The following is an 18133-nucleotide window of genomic DNA, read 5'->3' as shown; positions in this document are numbered from 1 at the left end:
CTTAATTATGAGGCATAAATATTTATTATCATCATATTTTCTTGTTGGATTATTCCCTTTATCAGTGTGAAATGATTTTGTCTCTTCTGATTAATTTTGCTTTGAAGTCTGCTTCGTCAGATATGAGAGCAGCTACTCCTGCTTGTTTTCAGGCTCCATTCACATGGTATATCAATTTCCACCCTTTCACTTTCAGCCTGTAGCTGTCTTTGCCTGTAAGATGAATCTCTAGCAAGATGGGTCTTGTTTTTAAATCTGTTCTGCCAGTCTGTCTTTTAATTGGAGAGTTGACACCATTTGCACTCAGTGTTATTATAGAAAGATGTTTATTATGATATTTGAAAACTTTTGATGTTGTTTTTGTAGGATTGAAGTCTTTGACTCCTGCCAATCAATAATGAGATAATTTGATCCTAATTTAATTACTCGTAGTTACATACAAAAAGACCATTTTGTGCAGTTTTTTTCAATTTTGAAAAACTAAATTAGGTTTTTATTTACAGTTTTATATCTACTATTCTAAAATAATTTGAGTATTTACAGAACTCATAAAATTAATTATCCATTAGGTTGTGAGAAGAATAGTAATACAGTCTCAGTCTGCCAGTAGGTTACTACCATTTGTGTTTAAAGATAGTCATGCAACTGGTGTTTCTGATGTTTAAGTGGATGTCTCTAGAGGGAGTTGGGAGTATTCTGGACTTCAGCCCTTGCAAGGTGGCCCTTTAGCAATTTCCTCTCTCCCCTAATGGATAATATAGGCAGGTTTTAAATATCCCAAGTAAAGGTAGTTCTTCAATCTCTCAGATTATGATTGGAATTATTCTGAAGAAGAGCATTTATGAAGATTGTTTCTGACCCTCAGCTCTTGAGCATGCTGTGGTCTAGAGCTTGACCCATATATAATGACAGTGGACTTGCTTCTGGGAAGCTACCTCCACATCCTATAGTACATTGACATCAGAGCAGCACTTCATTTCATACATGGGAATTTTACTTTGGATATTTCTTTTTGTATAATTTAAATTACTTTATTTATAGATTCTTATTTATTCTAGTTGTACAGTCTGATTAATCTTCAGCTGGGTCTTTACATTTTACCCCCAGTGAAATCTATGCTGTGAACTCCTCTACTAATATGTTCTAGATTTGAGCATGTTCTTTTCTTCAGCTGCCTTTAACAGTTAAATTACTATTTTTATTTCATTCTTTTAATTTAAAAAAAATGAATTCTGAATTTACATTGAATTTTTCTCTCCTAGACAGTTAAATCCCACACAGAAACAGATGAAAAACAAACAGAGAGCCGTACCATCACCCCACCTGCTGCACCCAAACCAAAACGGGAAGAGAACCCTCAGGTAGGTCCATCTTTCTGAAGTGTGGCTCAGCCTCTGATGTGTAGTTCATTCCCACATGAGGCGGGAGGGATACCTGCTTTCTGAATCACTCAGCGATCTTTCTCTTATATTTTCTTTTATCCAACAATATTATTTCCGAGTCTGGTTGGTGAGGGAAATGTGTTGAAATTATCCAATATTATTGTGCTGTGTCTATCTGAGGCTTTAATTTGAGTAGTCTCTTTTTTTGTATTTAGTTGCACCCACATTTAGGGCATAAACATTCATTCATATTGTATCAGAAAGAATTAAATAACATTTGGGGCATATTTGAGTATGGCCCTAAGGATCTATGCACTGGCACTTAAGTATTTTGCTATTTCAAAGGAAAAGTTTTGAAATGGTGATATTCAAATACACGTTACAGCTGTACTGTTATATTCCAAATTATTATTGTATTCTGTTTGTCTCAGGCATTTATAAATGTCCAGTTCACTCAGCTTATGTCTGTTTACATTATCGATTACAGTTGTTAAATGTGCGTTTTGTATTACTTTTTATTGCATTAAAACCCCAAATCCTAAATGAATTGGTAGTGTAAAAATAGGTCATTGAAGCATAAAAGAAAAGATGAAACATCTATATAAACTTAGGAGAGAATTACAAATATAAATAGCAAATAAGACCCTGATACAAATACAGAATGTGAATTTGTGTGTCCTCAGACAAGAGAATATCTTACTTTAATGCTTTTGTATAATCAACTATAAAAGAAAAATGCAGACAGGTAATATGATGAATCTCTGTTAGATTTTATTAGACTTGTAATACATCTCCCTCTTATCCTCCATGCATTTTTCATAATGTAACTATGTCAAATAGTGGCATGAAGCCATCAAAACTTCATGTCTCTCTCTCTCTCTCTCTCTCACACACACACACACATATATCAATGATTTATTGAACTAGCCCAGGTTTTTCTAAAATAAGCACCAAATGTAATTCTTTATGATATGATATGAATGAATTTTTAATTTCATCTTTGAAGAAAGGAACAAGGTTGGGTGTAGCTCAGTGATAGAGTAATTGCCTAGTTTGCATGAAGTCCTAGGTTTGATCCCCAATACTGAAAAGGAAAAAGAAAGAAAGAGAGGACCAAAATTTAAGCCACAGAAAAGTACTAGTTACACAAATTGCTGAGAAATTTATAAAATCATCCACAAAATTAGTGACAAGGGGCTATGGATATCGCTCAGTTGGTACAGTGTTTGCCTCGCATGAGTAAGGCCCTGGGTTCAATCCCCAGCACCACAGGAAGAAAAAAAAATTAATGACAGGTTTTTGTGCTTGGTGGAGGAAAAATAAACTGTTGGCAGAATTTCCTTACCAAAAAAAAACTAAAGAATATCTCAGGTCAGTGGCACATAGTGTGAGCAATCAGATGCCATCTGTATAGTAGCAGATATTTCACTTAGTTGGACAGAATCACTGCCATAAAGAAAGTAGATGAGCTCTTGATATACATACTATATAATATGTATGTGGGTATGTGGTTACATGTGTGGGTGTGTATTTGGCAAAAGTTCTTGAAATCTTTTTGTTCTATCACTGAAACACTATTCCACAAGACAGGAGATTGTTTTCATTTAATAATTATTTTGTGAACTTGACCTAGACTGGCAAAGAGGAGCTGGATGTGAGTAGCCCAAGATTAAAAAGATGCATCTGAATGTCAATGAAAACACTGGTTTATTAGCAAAGAATGTTGGTGGACAGCCTTCTAATCTTTTTTGTTTTTATGTGATACAGGGGATCAAAGCCAGGGCCTCGTATATGGTAGGCAACTGCCCTATCACCTGGCTACATCCCCATCTCTTATTATTTTTTGAGACAGGATCTCATTAAGTTGGCATGGCTGGCCTCAAACTCGTGATCCTCCTGCCTCAGTCTCCTAAGTAGCAGGGATTACAGATTGTGTATTACCACCCAACTGAGACAGCCTTTTTGTGTGTGTGTGTGTGTGTGTGTGTGCCAGGGATTGAACCCAGGCTGCTTTGCCATTGAGCCTCATCCCCCAGCCCTTTTTATTTTTTATTTTGAGACAGGGTCTCAAAGTTGCTTAGGGCCTCACTAAGTAGCTGAGGCTGGCTTCGAAACTGAAGTCCTCCTGCCTCAGTCTCCCAAGCTGCTGGGATTACAGGTGTGCACCACCATACCTGGCCTCAACTGACAGCCCTCTAATCTTGATTTTATTTTAAAGAAATAGTAGAAATTAGGAATGTGGTTATTGGCAACCACAAAATGAATGCCATTTCAATGTGCAGCATAGGAAATGGGCTGTGAGTTTAGGACTACTGCTCCTTTCCAGCTGTGGAGGGAATAGGTGTCCACCAAAGATTTTGAAGTGGGAAGTAAAATTAGAACATTTTTTTCAGGACTCTAAAGATACCTGTAAACACATTCCTCTGTTCTCAAGGAATGCATCTTGAATAGTTTGAACCTCTCACTTCAGACAAAGTATCATAATATTTAAAGCTGAGAAAAAGAGGTCAAGATATTTAAAGACCAAACCATCGTATTAATAATTCTATAGGAGGGGCTGAGGTTGTGACTCAGTGGTAGAGCACTTGCCTAGCATGTGTAAGGCACTGAGTTCGGTCCTCAATATCACATTAAAATAAATAAATAAAGGCATTGTGTCCATCTGCAACTTAAAAAAAAAAAAACTCTATAGGAGCTTGTCTGCTAACAATTAATGATGTTCTTTTTTCATCAGAGAAAAAAATTGATGATGTATTATTTGATATATTCAGAAAACACATGTAGTGGTTTTTAAAGTCATACTTTTCAGACCACAAACAACCAAAGAGAAGAATAAAAATCAATCTATTAGAGCTGGAGCTGTATCTCAGTGGCAGAGCACTTGCCTAACACATTGAGGCCCTGGGTTTAATCCTTAGCACCATATAAAAATAAATAAATAAGGGGCTGTGGCTGTGGCTCAGTGATAGAACACTCACCTAGCATGTGTGAGGCCCTGGGTTTGATTATCAGCACCACATAAAAATAAATAAATAAAATAAAGATATTTAAAAAAACAAATAAAATAAAGGTATACTGTTTATCTATAACTACATTTTTTTAAATAAATCTGTTGCTTTCTATAGCTTGAAGTGTCTTAACATTCCGTTTTTGTGGCTCCTGATTCCTCTGAACCCAGCCTCCGTCAAGCAACCAGCCCACTGGCCTTTCCCTCGTGTCTAACTAGGAACCTGCAGTCAGATTAGTAGTCTAATCATCCTTGTTTCTGTTGGAGCCCTAATATAGTGGTCTTCAGAGAGAAATTGCTCCATGATTTTTAGATCTATGTTTGATTTAAAAATTTTAGTATCAGCCAGGTGGCACATGCCTGTGATTCCAGCAGCTCAGGAGGCTGAGACAGGAAGATCATGAGTTCAGCGCCAGTCTCAGCAACTTAGTAGGCCTAAGCAACTTGGCAACCCTGTCTCAAAATAAAATATATTTTAAAAAGGGCTGGAGATGTGGCTTAGTGGTTAAGTGCCCCTGGGTTTAGTCCCAGAGTACCGGGACATCAAAATAAGTAAATGAATAAATAAATAACAGTATAAAGCAGAAACTGCTGTAATTCTTGAAAATCATTTTAGCTTTGTGGTAGCATTGTCTAATTAGTGGCAGTAAAAAATGTTAAAAACCCCAACTAATCCTGACAAGTGAAGTACTTGAAATTTGGAGCCTGTTTCATGGAATACTCTTCAAATTCTTTGTGTGTTTTTGAATATAAAATTCTCTTCCTTTTAAGAATATTTTTCTGACAAAAACTTGGATTACTCAAGATGCAGATTTGTGACACTGAGCAAGTGGAAGATGTAGACCCCTCTCCTTCCTTTTTGGCCTGTTAGACCAGAATGCCTCTAGAGTGGCTCCAGTGCTTCCCGGAGTGGCAGATGTTTGCTCTTGGTTCCTCTGAACCCAGCCTCCATCAAGCAACCAGCCCACTGGGCTTTCCCTGGTGTCTAACTAGGAACCAGCAGTTGGCTTTGTGAGAACCCAGACTGAAGTATATTCTTCTTTTGTTTCTCTGGCACAGAAACTTGCCTTCATGGTGTCTCTAGGGTTGGTAACACATGACCATCTAGAAGGTAAGAGAAAAGATATTCTTGGCACTGCCTTCTTTCTGGCCCACAGCTTTGTCCCTGAAAGTGGTGTTTGAATTCCTAGGATAGAAAATTAGAACACAAGTAGAGTATGATTCAACCATATGGACTTCATTTCCTTTAGAGAAAACATTGCCTCCCCTCCATCTAATGTTTAGGGCCTCCCCTTCCTAGCGTCATCCACACTGTGGTCCTGGGAAACCTCCCCAAGCTGCCTAAATTAGGTGACTTCTGATCAGTGTGGGGGATGCACTTTCATTTTGACAGTAAAGTAGCAAGTGTTCTTCTAACAAGTCCTTGTCTGTATTTTCCAATTACTTTGTGTTATCAGAATCTTAAAGCCTTACAAAGCTATGCCTGTCTTGGTTATTTGATTCAAGAATGATTGATTAAAGAATGGTGAATTTTGGTTTCTCAGTATAAGTTTATGGAAAAAGCTCATCCAGACCTATGTGCACAGCAGTCTAAAAATAAATCAGGACAGTTTATTTGTTAAGTGTGGTATACTGTGTGCTCCCAGTCCCAGAGCCATGCTGTGGGACAGTGCAGTCTTGCTTTCTGAGAGAGGAGAGCAGGTGATCCTACATGTTTGCTTCTAATAGTGGGCTTGCCTCTGTGGGGGCTCTAGTGAAATGGAGACTCGCCCCATTCTTGATTTGTTACAGGAAAAACCAATAGATAAACAACCAAGTTCAGTTTTTTAGATTTCCCATACCTGTCTTCTAATCCAAGCCTTTTCTTTTCCCAAGAAATCCAAAGCAAGAGGCAAGAGCGAAAAAGAAGAACAACAGCAAATCCAGTATACAGTGGAGCAGTCTTTGAACCAGAGGTACTCCTGCCCTGCTTTGGCCTTTTCCTTAAAGTTCCAGTTTTATCTGGGACTTGTTCAGCACCTCCCATCTGAAAACCTGCTTAAGAGCAAGCAGCACCTTGTACTTGGCCAGCTCAGTGAAATGATGGTTTTACTCTGGCTCATCACATTATTTCATTTTTATTATTCACTGCTTACCCCTTAGGGGTTCCCCCCCACCTAATTTTGAGCAAATACAAACCTGCCTGAAAATTTTAATTTGTCCTTTCTTTACCACAACTATCATCTGAAACAAGCCGAACTCTGGCATATTTTCTGAGGACCAAGTTCTCATAATAAAACCCATTACACTGAGATTTTGGGGATGATTGGTGCTAACTAGTTAGCGTGTGACAGGCATGTATGCATGTCTTCAGTAATAACCAGGCTGCTCAGCCAGTCACCTTTCCTTCTTCAATTCCCAAAGCGTAAGAAGAGTGCAGTCACATACCTAAACAGCACAATGCATCCTGGGACCCGGAAGAGAGGTGAGTGCATTTTTCAGTCTCCACCTTGCTGTTGCTTTTGCTTTCTGTGTTGTGTTTCTTTTCCCTCCCTTCTCCCTCCTAGAACCTGACCCCTCTGTCCCTTGAAAATAGTTTGTTGTGGTTCTCTGAGAACAGGAGGAACAGAGAATGAGATTTCTTTTCAGAATTGTATGTGCGGAATCAAAAGCTGACTTTTCTGGGTCTGGCAAAGCTGACTCAGGTGAATGGCTTAATGCAGCATTTCTGCCCCAAGCCTACAGGCTGCCCAGGAATAGCAGTGAACAGAACACCATGTGAAAGGGAGCGTTGAGCATCATTAAGAAGAGCAGAGCCCTACTGTTGCCAAGGTGTTCTTCATAGTGAGTGTCTCAGTCACCCTGCTTCCAGTAAGGCTAGAACGTGAACTACAGACTTTCCAGGAAGGAGAGAACATAGAATCTTTAAAAAGAGGTATCTCCACTTAAAGAAGAAAAAGCCACTATCAAAACAGACTCCCTAAAGCAGAAACTCCTGAGGAGCTCTGTTCCCACCTTTCAGACCCCCATGAGCGTTCTACCTTAGTCATAGGGCAGAAAAATAGCAGCGGCAATAGCTCTTACTGTGCAGGTCTAAATAGGTCTTAATAGCTCACGTCTGAGCTCATAAACAAGGTACTGAAATTGTTCTTTGATGTCAGTAATACATCCCAAGGTCCCTTTCTCCACATGGTAATGTACCCCTGAATTATAGTTCCAGGCTAGAAAGGTTGCAGAGAGAGTGGCCTAGCATACTAATTTTTGCGTGTGTACACACTGACACACAGCTCTAGGAAGCTGAGGAGGTCATCTCGACCCTTTTTCTGCCTTAAGAAGGACTACAACTATAGCGTTACTTCCTCCTCCTCCAGAAGAGAGATACTGACCCTTAGTGACCCATTCCAATATTTTATCAGTCCTGTCCTTCAAGTTACTAAAATATTTAGGTGGGAAATCCTAAGTCACTGCACTTTAGATTGATTCCTGGCCACAGTAACCAATGCTAGTAAGTTATTTTTTGTTGTTTTGTGTTCAACTATTTTTTTAGTGACCTCTGACACAGTTCTCAGAAAGAACTCCCCTCCCCTGCCAGAGGTCACAGTTAATTGGTCTGCTGGTGGGCAGTATCTGCTTAGAGTATAGGAATTAAATGAGCCAGAAAGACCTTGGCACCTCTTGCCAAGGTCAGAGGATAAAAGCCTATATTCACAATACATAGGATGTGCCTTCCATGGGTAAACAAAGAGCATGCGTCTTCACTTCCTCTCCTAAGTACCCTAGAAAAGACAGACTGGCAGATCTGTGTCTGAACTGTGGACATTGCCAGTTTAGCACAGGGAATATTGGTATAATGTCTGACAGAATCGTGACTCTTTGCACAATGCTAGTATAATCTGTAACTGGGGGTAAAGTCATGATTCCACATGCGCTGTTCACCAGTGCTGATAAGCAGTTCTGGGCCTCTCTGGCTGGTTTTTGTTTTTTGGGTTTTTCCCTCTTTGGTGTGCTGGGCTTATGATCACTCACAGCTTAGAAGCTATGGTCCTGGCTCTTAGAAGACCAAGGGCCCTGACTTTGATATGTGGTAAGATGAGAGTGGCTTCAGTAGACTTCCTGCACCCCTAGTGCTCCTTCATAGATGCCTTGTAGTATAAGGTTTAATTCAAAGTGCTCTGCCTCAAATCAGTTCTTTAAGAGTGCTGGTGATGGTCTTTTATGGGACTTTAGAACAGCCCCATTTCTTAGATGTGTAGATCACCAGAATGTTTGTGACATAACCAAGGAGATAGTCTCAATCTGTTGGGGAGAGATCCATGAATGCCTAAATTCACCATTAAGCCCAAAGCCTCTTGTTACTTGTAGGTTCCAGATGCTCCCAGAACCTCTCTCTGAATAGTTCTAACAGCAAGGGGTGAAAATACAACTATTTTCGAATTTTGTCTCCTTGCTTTGTCTTTCCTTCTCCACCTTCACCAGCAGTAAAACAACCAAAATGTAGACAGGAAAGAAATAGAAAAGTAAAAATGCTAAATAAGTCTGTTTGTGGGAACTTTAGAACCATTACTATTATTGTAAGAACGATAATTGCAGAGAAACCTTAAAGAACAATATGCAAAAAGCATGCAAAATAAAACCCCATTCCGTGCCTTGGCTCCCATTGGACATCTTGGTTTCTGCACTAGAGATCTCAAACAGTGAGTCTAGGAATGTCACCATATTCTGCCCAGGATGAGGTCTTCTTCCATAAGCCAGCACCTCCTGTTACTCTCCCAGGCCCTCTTTTCCTTCCCTTTGGGGTTCTTGTAGTTGTTTCTAATGACGTTTAAGTCTTTGCTTCTCTTCCTTCCTTTGGGACTGTTGTATTAACCTTCTGTCGCTACCTCACTTCCTTTTCCATGCTAGCCAATGAGGAACACTGGCCAAAGGTATGTAAGATCATTTTCCCCTTCTCTTTCCCTCCCCGTTTCCCCTTTTGTTCCCTTCTCTTGGTATATAGGTCGTCCTCCAAAATACAATGCAGTGCTGGGGTTTGGAGCCCTTACCCCAACATCCCCCCCATCCAGTCATCCCGACTCCCCTGAAAGTGAAAAGACAGAGACCACATTCACTTTCCCTGCACCTGTGCAGCCTGTGTCCCTGCCCAGCCCCACCTCCACAGACGTAAGTAACTTGGGGAATCGCACTCTCTTTTTGAGAGCTCACATGGGAAAACCATTGTCCTGTGTTGTCTCCTTGCCACTTGCAGCTTCTTGACTACCCCTGGAACAGCAGAACACCCTGCAGGATACCCTGCATGTCATATCAGGCACCTTGCTTCTGGGGTCCCAGGCTTTCCGTGTCCTTGAGATTCAGGTTAACATAGCATGCGGGGACTCAGGGTTTTCAGAGTCTGGATTTGATCTGCTCAGAAAAGGGCAGGGTGGAAGAATCAGTTCATCTAGTTAAGAACTAGACAGGTTTCTATCAGTGTGTTCAGGGTAGGGAACATGAATAAAACATGTCCCCCTAGCAGCCCTTGTTTCCTGCTTTGAGCACAATTCCACAAGTGGAGAGTTATCCAGAAACAGATTCCTGAAAAAGTGTCGGACACTTAGTGGCTCTTTACCAAGAACTTCTGGAGCATGAACTAGCATTCTGACGTTTTAAATGAGCATTTATAAAGCAGTGAATTCACTCAACAGATACTTAACTGTCCAGCAAACACTGTTCTTGAGGCTGGGGACACAGTAAGGAGCAAACCCATCTACCTCGTCAAGGAGTTCATGTGCCAAGGAAAGAAGTAGATGGCAAGAAGACAAATACATGATCTGTCAGGTAGAAATAGGTGTGCCAGGAAAAATGGAACAGATGGAGGTATTGGCGTAATGGCAGGAAGTTACTGTCTTACAAAGAGTAGTGAGCAAAGCCTCTCTGACAGGATGTGAAGAAGGGATCCATGGGAGAACTGGGGAAGGCCATTCCATGCCCAGCAAGCAACAGTGCAAAATCCCTGAGGAGGTCTGTGAGTGGCATATTGAAAGACTACCATGAAGGACATTAGGAGCAGAGCAAGAGAGCCAGAGCAGCGGGCAGTGAGACCCGTTATCTAAGTAAGATGGGAGCCCATTGGAGGGGCTTAAGTAGAGGCACGATGTAATTTTTCAATTACTATATATATTTTTTAAATATTTTTGGTTGTTGATGGACCTTTATTATTATTATTATTTTATTTATATGTGGTGCTGAGAATCAAACCCAGTGTCTCACACATGGTAGGGAAGTGCTCTACCACTGAGCCCTAGCCCCAGCCCATATATGTGTTTTGATTTTGAAAAATCTTATATCTACAGAAAATCTGCAATAATGGTACAAGGAGCAAAATATATACCATTCACATAGATTCACCACCGATTGTTAACATTTTGCCACATTTGTTTCTCTCTCTCTCTCTCTCTCTCTCTCTCTCTCTCTCTCTCTCTCTCTCATACTGTTTTTGCTGAGCTGGTCTAGAAGTGACAGACTGTCTTCACCTCAAAAGATATATTTCAGTGAATATCTCCTAAGAACAAAGGTGGTCTGTTACGTGGCCATGATGTATTTATTAAATTAAAGGAATTTAACATCGATGAAAACTTTAGTGTACATATATATTTCGTATTCAGATTTCTCTAAATGTCCCAATAATTGCCTTCATACCTTTTTTTTTTTGCTCCAGGTCCAATCCAACATTATTCCTTTCATTTATAGAAAGGGTATTATCTCCTCAGTCTCCTTGATTCTGACAGGTTTTTAGTCTTTCTTTGTCTTTCATTAACATCAGAATTTTTTGAAAGATACGCCAGTTGCTATGTAGAGTGTTTCTCCATTTGGATAATCTAATCCCTTTATAGATTGAAGGTATACATTTTTTCAGGAAGACTAAGTGATGATGGGTCCTTCTCAGTGCATCACAATGGAGGCACATATTGTCAACCTGTCCTGTTATTGGTGATGTTAACTTTCCTCGCCTGAGATAGTTTTATTAAATTTTTTACTTGTAAATGTCCCTTTCCTTCTGGTGGAAATAGCCTTGAGTCTATATAAATAGTAAACATCCAGGTAACCAACAAACTGTTCCCAATGACTTTAGCATCCTTTGATGGTTCTTGCCTACATTTACTGTTTTTTAAGGTATTTGTAAAATTAGCTTTGATTGTTAGAAGGAGTGTTATGTCTTAAGATAAGGAGAAGGGACTCTGGGGAGAATGAGTTGGAATAGGAAGACCAGTTAGGTGGCCCTTGCAGTCCTCTAGGAGAGAGATGATGGTGGTGGCTTGGCCTGGTAGCATGGTGTATGTAGAGATGGAGAAAGGTGACCAAGTCTGCAGAGGTGCTGAAGAGCCAGCAGGATTGAATGTGGGGTGTGAGCAAAACGGAATAGTCAAGATGCATCCAACTAGAAGGCTGGAGCTACCATTTACTGAAGATGATGAGAGGAACAGGTTTAAGGAGAAAAGCCAAGAATTTAATTTTGTATGTGTACAGTACTTTTGTAAATTACAGACTGTTGTTGACCACGTTCAACATGTTCTTTGGACATGAAGGTTTCAGAACTTACTAATGGCACACCCCTCTCCAAGAGAGTAGTATGTGAAACATTCTGAGTTAAAATTCCAGGATTGACAAACTAAGTGTTGTCCTTGGAGAACTGGGGACTTAGGGAGTTCTGTTTTCTGACACATTCCCTTCCCTGCATAAGGCTGAGCATTTCATGCAGCACTATCGGCATTAGTAATTGATACAGATTTTCTAACCGTCCTATTAATGAGTACCAAGAGTCCCTGCCAGAAACCGCATTTTCTGGCACCAAAGTTTATCCCAGCTCTTCCTCAAAGTACTGCCAAAGGGACCACCAGCTCGTTGGCTTCTTGGTGTAGCCTTCCCTCTGGGTTGGTGCACAAATGCTAGATTGGGTTGTTTGGTTGAGAGCATTCATGGTTTTCTTTGAGAGACTAGACCCAAAGGATACACTTAGGTCAAATCACAAACTAAAAACCTTCTGCCAGGTTTCATCTTAAAATGCAAACATTGTTCTTTTCAGAAATCTAAAAGTAAAATAAAGCTTTTCTAAAACCACTAAATATGTTCACTACTTCCTAAGTTAAACCCAGTGGAATAGATTAAAAAAAAAATAAAAAAGATAATTGACTTCTGCTTTTACAGTATCCCCACAGCAGCAGTGATCAAAATCAACACACAGGGTTCTGTGTGTTTGCTGCTGGGTAGCGTGAGCCTCAACAACATTAATTAAACAATAACGGTTGAGAGGCAAGCATTTCCTGGGGATCAATAACCATCTAGAAGGACTTAGTAATACAAGACCCAGCCAGACACTAATCCTCAGGATGTACCTTGTTGCTGCTATCATCATTTTATGAGAAGGAAGATATGTTGACATAATTATAAAATTTTTTAGCACTCAATGAAGTTGATAGAGACAGCATGTTTCCTGAAAACATGTCCTCAGTTCCCAGCAAAGAATCGTGAGTCAGTTATCTTTCAGCCTGCTTTTTGGTTATGGTAAATTTGATCAGTCACCAAAGCTGAGCCTTTTGACCCCAGGACAGTGCCTTCCTGGGACTTCACCACTCTCTTCAGGCGAAGAACTTACTCTGTGTTGTTTTAGTGCCTTGGCATTTACATTAATTTATACTGGATAGCAGTTCTCAAAGTGTTGTCTAGGGTCCCTCTTTCAGGGGCTTATGAAACCAAAAACTTATTTTCTTTATGCTACTGAAACAACACTTGCCATTTCTTCTCTTATTTTCTCAGTCCTGCACAGTGAAGTTTTACAGATACTGTACAATATATGATGTAACAGCCAATAGAGTACATACTTGTGAATTCTTGAGCTTTTGAATTTTTCAATATATTGTTTTTCTAACTTTCTGTGATTCTGAAATTATTTCAAAGTTAAACATTTTAAAGCTTCTAGTACAATAATATCAGTAAATATAATTCACATAACCTAAAGCTCTCTGGGGTTCTCAGTGATTTTAGAGTATAAAGGAATCCTGACACCAAAAATATAAAGAACTACTGCTTTAGGATATGTAAATAAGATAGGAAATTATCTTTCTTTAGAAGCTTGAAAGAAACTTTTATTTTCTGTACTCTCTGCCTTCTACTTTGTGGTATTCTCCTTACTCAGGAGCAAAGAAGAGTGGGCAGAACTCCATTTCCCTAACAAGTCCCCCTGAGTAGGATGTCCAGTTTATCTCACTTCACCACTGATAATTTTATCTATGGTTCATGTAAAGCAGTCTTTTTAAAAACTTTTGAGTGACTCTCTCCAGAGCCTCACACATGCTAGGCAAGCACACTAACACTGAGCTACATCCCTAACCCTTTTTAAATTTATTTTAAGACAGGGTCCCAATAAATTGCCTGAAGTGACCCCAAACTTGGAATTCTCCTGTCTCAGCCTCCCTAGTCGCTGGGATTACAAGAGTGCACCACCTCATTCTGCATACATTTGTTATGGATTTCATAAAGATGCAGACTTACAACTGGGGCCAAAGGTCAAGAAAAATGAACTTTCCAGAGGAGAAAAACACCCCTCGGCCTGATATTAGAAATGAAGGAAGAAAATCATGGTTAACCCATGGGTGCAGCTTCTGTGGGGGCCCAGAGTAAAATGGGAAAAGTGTTTAAATGTCAATGCAAGAGAGAGCCAGGGCTGTCTTCAAATGGGTACAACAACTGACAATGTTCAGCATGGTGATGGCCAAGCTCAGCTTGGAGACCCACAGTGACCTTCCCAGGGTCACACTTAAACTCAGGCTGCACGCCTCATATAATATTTTTGCACAGGTACTAAGTATCTTTCTTACTGCCCAGAGGTAACCTTTTTCTTATTAAGAAAGAATAAAATCTGACTACACTATGGTATATATTATAACGTTTTCCTGGGCTACCAGATAACCCTAGTGAATTACAGAGAAAGTGTCCTAAATGGTAGGTCCGTGAAGATGCATTCCTTCGATGGTGTGGTGATGGACAGGTTAGATCATAAAAGGAGGGACTAGGCATTGTTCTCTGTATCATTGCTTCCTGTACAAAAGTTCTGTATTTATGCCTTAGCAGAATAGCCAAGAAATCTTAAAGCGGTACTAACTTGCTGAGTAACCTCTGCCTTGGCCCTTCAGTTTTCCATTCCCTGGCATTCCAATTATCAGTAGCATTAATCCTGTCCAGAGAACAGGCTGAGCATTGGCTTGCTGAAGAACACCTCTTTAAGAACTCTCTTTTTCTCTCCCCGTGTTCTCCTCTTCAAATTTTAAATAGATCTGCTGCTTTTCTGATGGTGCCTTCTGCTCCAGCAGACTCTCCTGAGTACTAAAACTGTCACAATGAAGGGCCAGAGAGGACTAGGGCTGCTTGTCTTTTTCCATCTGGTGAAGTATTTTATAGGGAGGAATAAAGACTCCCACAATAGAATGGTCCATTGAATAGCGAATGCAAAATACTGGCTTTTAAGGGAGCAGGGTCAAGCTGGGCACTGTGGTGCACACCTATAATTGCAGCTACTCAGGAGGCTAAGGGAGGAAGATTGCAAGTTCAAGGCCAGCCTCAGCAACTTGGCAAAATCCTGTCTCAGGATAAAAAATGAAAAGGTTTGGGTATATAGTTCAGTGGTAAAGCACTCCAGTACCGGAGGGAGGGAGGGAGGGAGGGAGAGAGAGAGAGAGAGAGAGAGAGAGAGAGAGAGAGAGAGAGAGAGAGATTGATTGAGAATGTGGTCAATCATTGCTTTCGCTTCTTAAATTCTTCATATTAGGAAGCTGATGAGTTTAATTTACTCATGACTCAGTCTTTTCCCATTTGGACTTTTACTATATTCTCCTCCTGAATAATCTAGGAGTTCAGTAAAAATTTCTTGTCTCTTTCCCAATCCTTCTTGCCAAAATGGTAGGTAATTGAGATTGTTTGTATCATATTGTGAGACACTTTGGTGATTGGATTTCAGTGCCTGTAAAATTTCTGACTTGTGGGTTCCTGGACTCAATGCTGAGCTGTCACTTACAATTTTGGCCTAGCCAACTACAGAACTTCCTGTAAACTCTAATTTCTAAAATTGAGAATACTGTCCCCACCTAGGGAACCTCAGCCATGTGGAGCGGTTGCAGACTTATACCATTGGCAGTTCCGACTTTTCTTAAGCACTAAAGTGTTGGAGGGGCAGGCGCTGTGCTGTGTCAACACCTTGTCCTAAGACATTGATATGCATCCAGAGAGTACATGTTAACATGAAAAATTTACCTTTTTTGTCCTTTTTCTTACCTTTCCTCTCAATTTCATAGGGTGATATCCATGAGGATTTTTGCAGTGTTTGCAGAAAAAGTGGCCAGTTGCTGATGTGCGACACATGTTCCCGTGTGTATCACCTGGACTGCTTAGACCCACCTCTGAAAACAATTCCCAAGGGCATGTGGATCTGTCCAAGATGTCAGGACCAGGTAACAGTTCAGGGCCAAGGGGAGAGGACGGTGCCGTCGGGAATGCCTTTCCCCTCTAATCCTAGTAACAGGGTTCTCTTCTTTCTGCTGGTTACTCCTCCCCATTTCATGGCACAGCGCTCAGGAGACACCTCATTTCCTCAGAGGTTCTCCATCCTAAACTCTGTTGTCATCAGCCTTAGAGAACTCACTGTAAAGTGCTGTCTTGTTATTGCAGACTTCACAGGCACACATACTAGTAACTGACCTAGTCTCTTCCTTCCCTTGTTTTCTTCCTGGTCTCATTTTCTCAGGCATCTTTATGTCTTTATTAAAAAAAAAATTATTATAAGCCATCTTGAGTCTTTTGGTAGTAAGGAAGTTATAAATAATAAACAAGCCCAGAATGCATCAGGATTCTGCTCAGTTCTTCTGAAAACCCTGATTTGGGAGGTTCTAGCTTTACTCTTGGCTCTTGTCCCACTGTTTGCAGCATAGAGGAGCCACCCTCTCTGCCTTTGTGACCCTCTGATAATCTTCTACACAGGGTCTAGATTATACTTGAGTACTTGGAACCAATATTTAATGTCCTTAGTCAAGATGTCTTTGAGGGATGTATAAAATTGAAAAAGGCAGCCCACATCAGATCTAGAACAAACCCCCTTGACGGCTGCCATGCTCATGAACAGCTTTTATGCTGGTGTCCCAGCTGTTGAGAGTGAGGTGGGATCATTTTGGCTCATGTGAAAAGAATGCTCAGCCAAGTGCCAGCCTCCTCCTAAAGCCTAGGCGCATGTATGTTGGCTCTTGCCACCTTCAAGCCTCATTCTGCAAAGCTAACTTCGGAACTTCATAGTCCAGAAACTCTAGACCAGGGTTTTGCAACAGTGCTTCTGTAAATCCTTCCTGGATTTTGTCTGCCAGTAGCCACAGACCCTATTGTGTGCGTTTACCTGGAGGATGTGTATTTCTGTCTCCTTCTCAAGGTAAGACTCTTAAATTCTTTTCAGATGCTGAAGAAGGAAGAAGCAATTCCGTGGCCCGGAACTTTAGCAATTGTCCATTCCTATATTGCCTACAAAGCAGGTAAAGTTTACTCATACTCCTTGTTTGGTAAGGCCCACCTTCTTTAAAGAAGGTGGGAGGCAGTACTTTTTGTTTGTTTTCTCAAGTAAAATTAAATATGAAAACCTTTTATTAAATGAAGTGGAAAGTGCAAAGTATGATGCCACAGATAACCTTCTTAGCCCTCCTGGACGTAGAACAAGGAAAAGTCCAGGTGGGCAGGTAGTGTGCTCTAGCTGTGAGACTAGGGGGCACTTTGGGGAAAATATCTTCTTCAGCAAGCTCTGAGCCCAGTGGCCTTTTCAAAGAGTTCATTATTATAAAGTGTTCATTGTTTCTATTTATTTTTTTCTCAGCTAAAGAAGAAGAGAAACAGAAATTACTTAAATGGAGTTCAGATTTAAAACAAGAACGAGAACAATTAGAGCAGAAGGTGAAACAACTCAGCAATTCTATAAGTGTAAGTCCCCCTCCTGCCAGCAGTGACTCAGATGCACAGGTGTGGACCCTTCCGTGTACCTGACAGGACACTTGGACCCAAGGGCTGGTTCAGGTCCTTCCGTTTGTTAACGTGATTAACTCTGCAGGTGTGAAGTGAAGCTGGTCTTCCAGTTAGAGCTCAGCCCTGGGCCTGGGCGGCCAGCTGGCCTGCGGTGCCCAGCCTGGCCCTGGAGCGTCCTCTTGAATTTTAACCTGCGAGGATTTTTCAGTCTCCATGCTGAAGGAATAAGTAGCAGCAACTATGACAGTAGCGCCACCACCCTGCATGCTTCTGACAGTGAGGGGAAGGAGGGTAGAGCCTCACCTGACCCTCCATGTGACTCCTGCTGGTCACCTCAGCTGGCCCTTCACTCACTCCCTCTTCCACACCATTCATACCACAGTACCTACCTGTGGCGTCAGGTTCAATACCTCTTTCCCTGCCTACAGCAGAAGCCAGCATTGGGGAAGGCCAAGGACTAAAGGGAGAAAGACTACAAATCCCTAAGTACGCAAGGAGGAGTCCTAATGGTCCTAGTCCTTGGGCCTCGGGTGCGCCTAAACAGCACCAGTGTGTCTCTAAACTCTTACTGACTAGGCGATGCTCCATAGGCCCTCTACGTGAACCACACAACACTGTCTTGTTTTCTACCCTAGAGAGCTCAGCCCGGTCCTGAAGGCCACCCTCAGCATGACAAAGGCCACCAACACCTGCCCAGGCCAGCTTTACAGCAGCTGTGGGAAATTTTTTTATGACTTTGATT

The 18133-nt window shown here is 41.0% G+C and overlaps 1 protein-coding gene across 29 annotated transcripts in view; it reads left to right on the top strand.

Moving 5' to 3' along the window:
* Positions 1–18133, top strand: part of Phf21a (PHD finger protein 21A) — a 189923-nt gene that overhangs the window by 166818 nt on the left and 4972 nt on the right. For 25 of the 29 annotated variants that reach the window (XM_046456865.2, XM_058583609.1, XM_046456810.2 and 22 more), the window contains 8 exons: positions 1263–1361; positions 5449–5500; positions 6265–6344; positions 6793–6853; positions 9365–9528; positions 15690–15845; positions 16835–16910; positions 17246–17349. In XM_046456865.2, the coding sequence (XP_046312821.1) occupies positions 1263–1361; positions 5449–5500; positions 6265–6344; positions 6793–6853; positions 9365–9528; positions 15690–15845; positions 16835–16910; positions 17246–17349 (792 nt within the window). Of the gene's footprint in view, positions 1–1262; positions 1362–5448; positions 5501–6264; positions 6345–6792; positions 6854–9270; positions 9294–9364; positions 9529–15689; positions 15846–16834; positions 16911–17245; positions 17350–18133 lie in introns of all 29 variants that reach the window. The other 4 variants (XM_058583639.1, XM_058583641.1, XM_058583643.1 and 1 more) reach the window with 1 other exon arrangement.

The sequence above is a fragment of the Marmota monax genome, unplaced genomic scaffold (genome assembly GCF_021218885.2).
Source record: "Marmota monax isolate L192 unplaced genomic scaffold, Marmota_monax_Labrador192_F-V1.1 WCK01_AAM20220418_F8-fsc00047, whole genome shotgun sequence".
In the NCBI taxonomy this organism is placed as follows: domain Eukaryota; kingdom Metazoa; phylum Chordata; class Mammalia; order Rodentia; family Sciuridae; genus Marmota; species Marmota monax.
The sequence above is the reverse complement of the archived record's forward strand: the minus strand, read 5'-3'. Positions and strand labels throughout refer to the sequence as shown.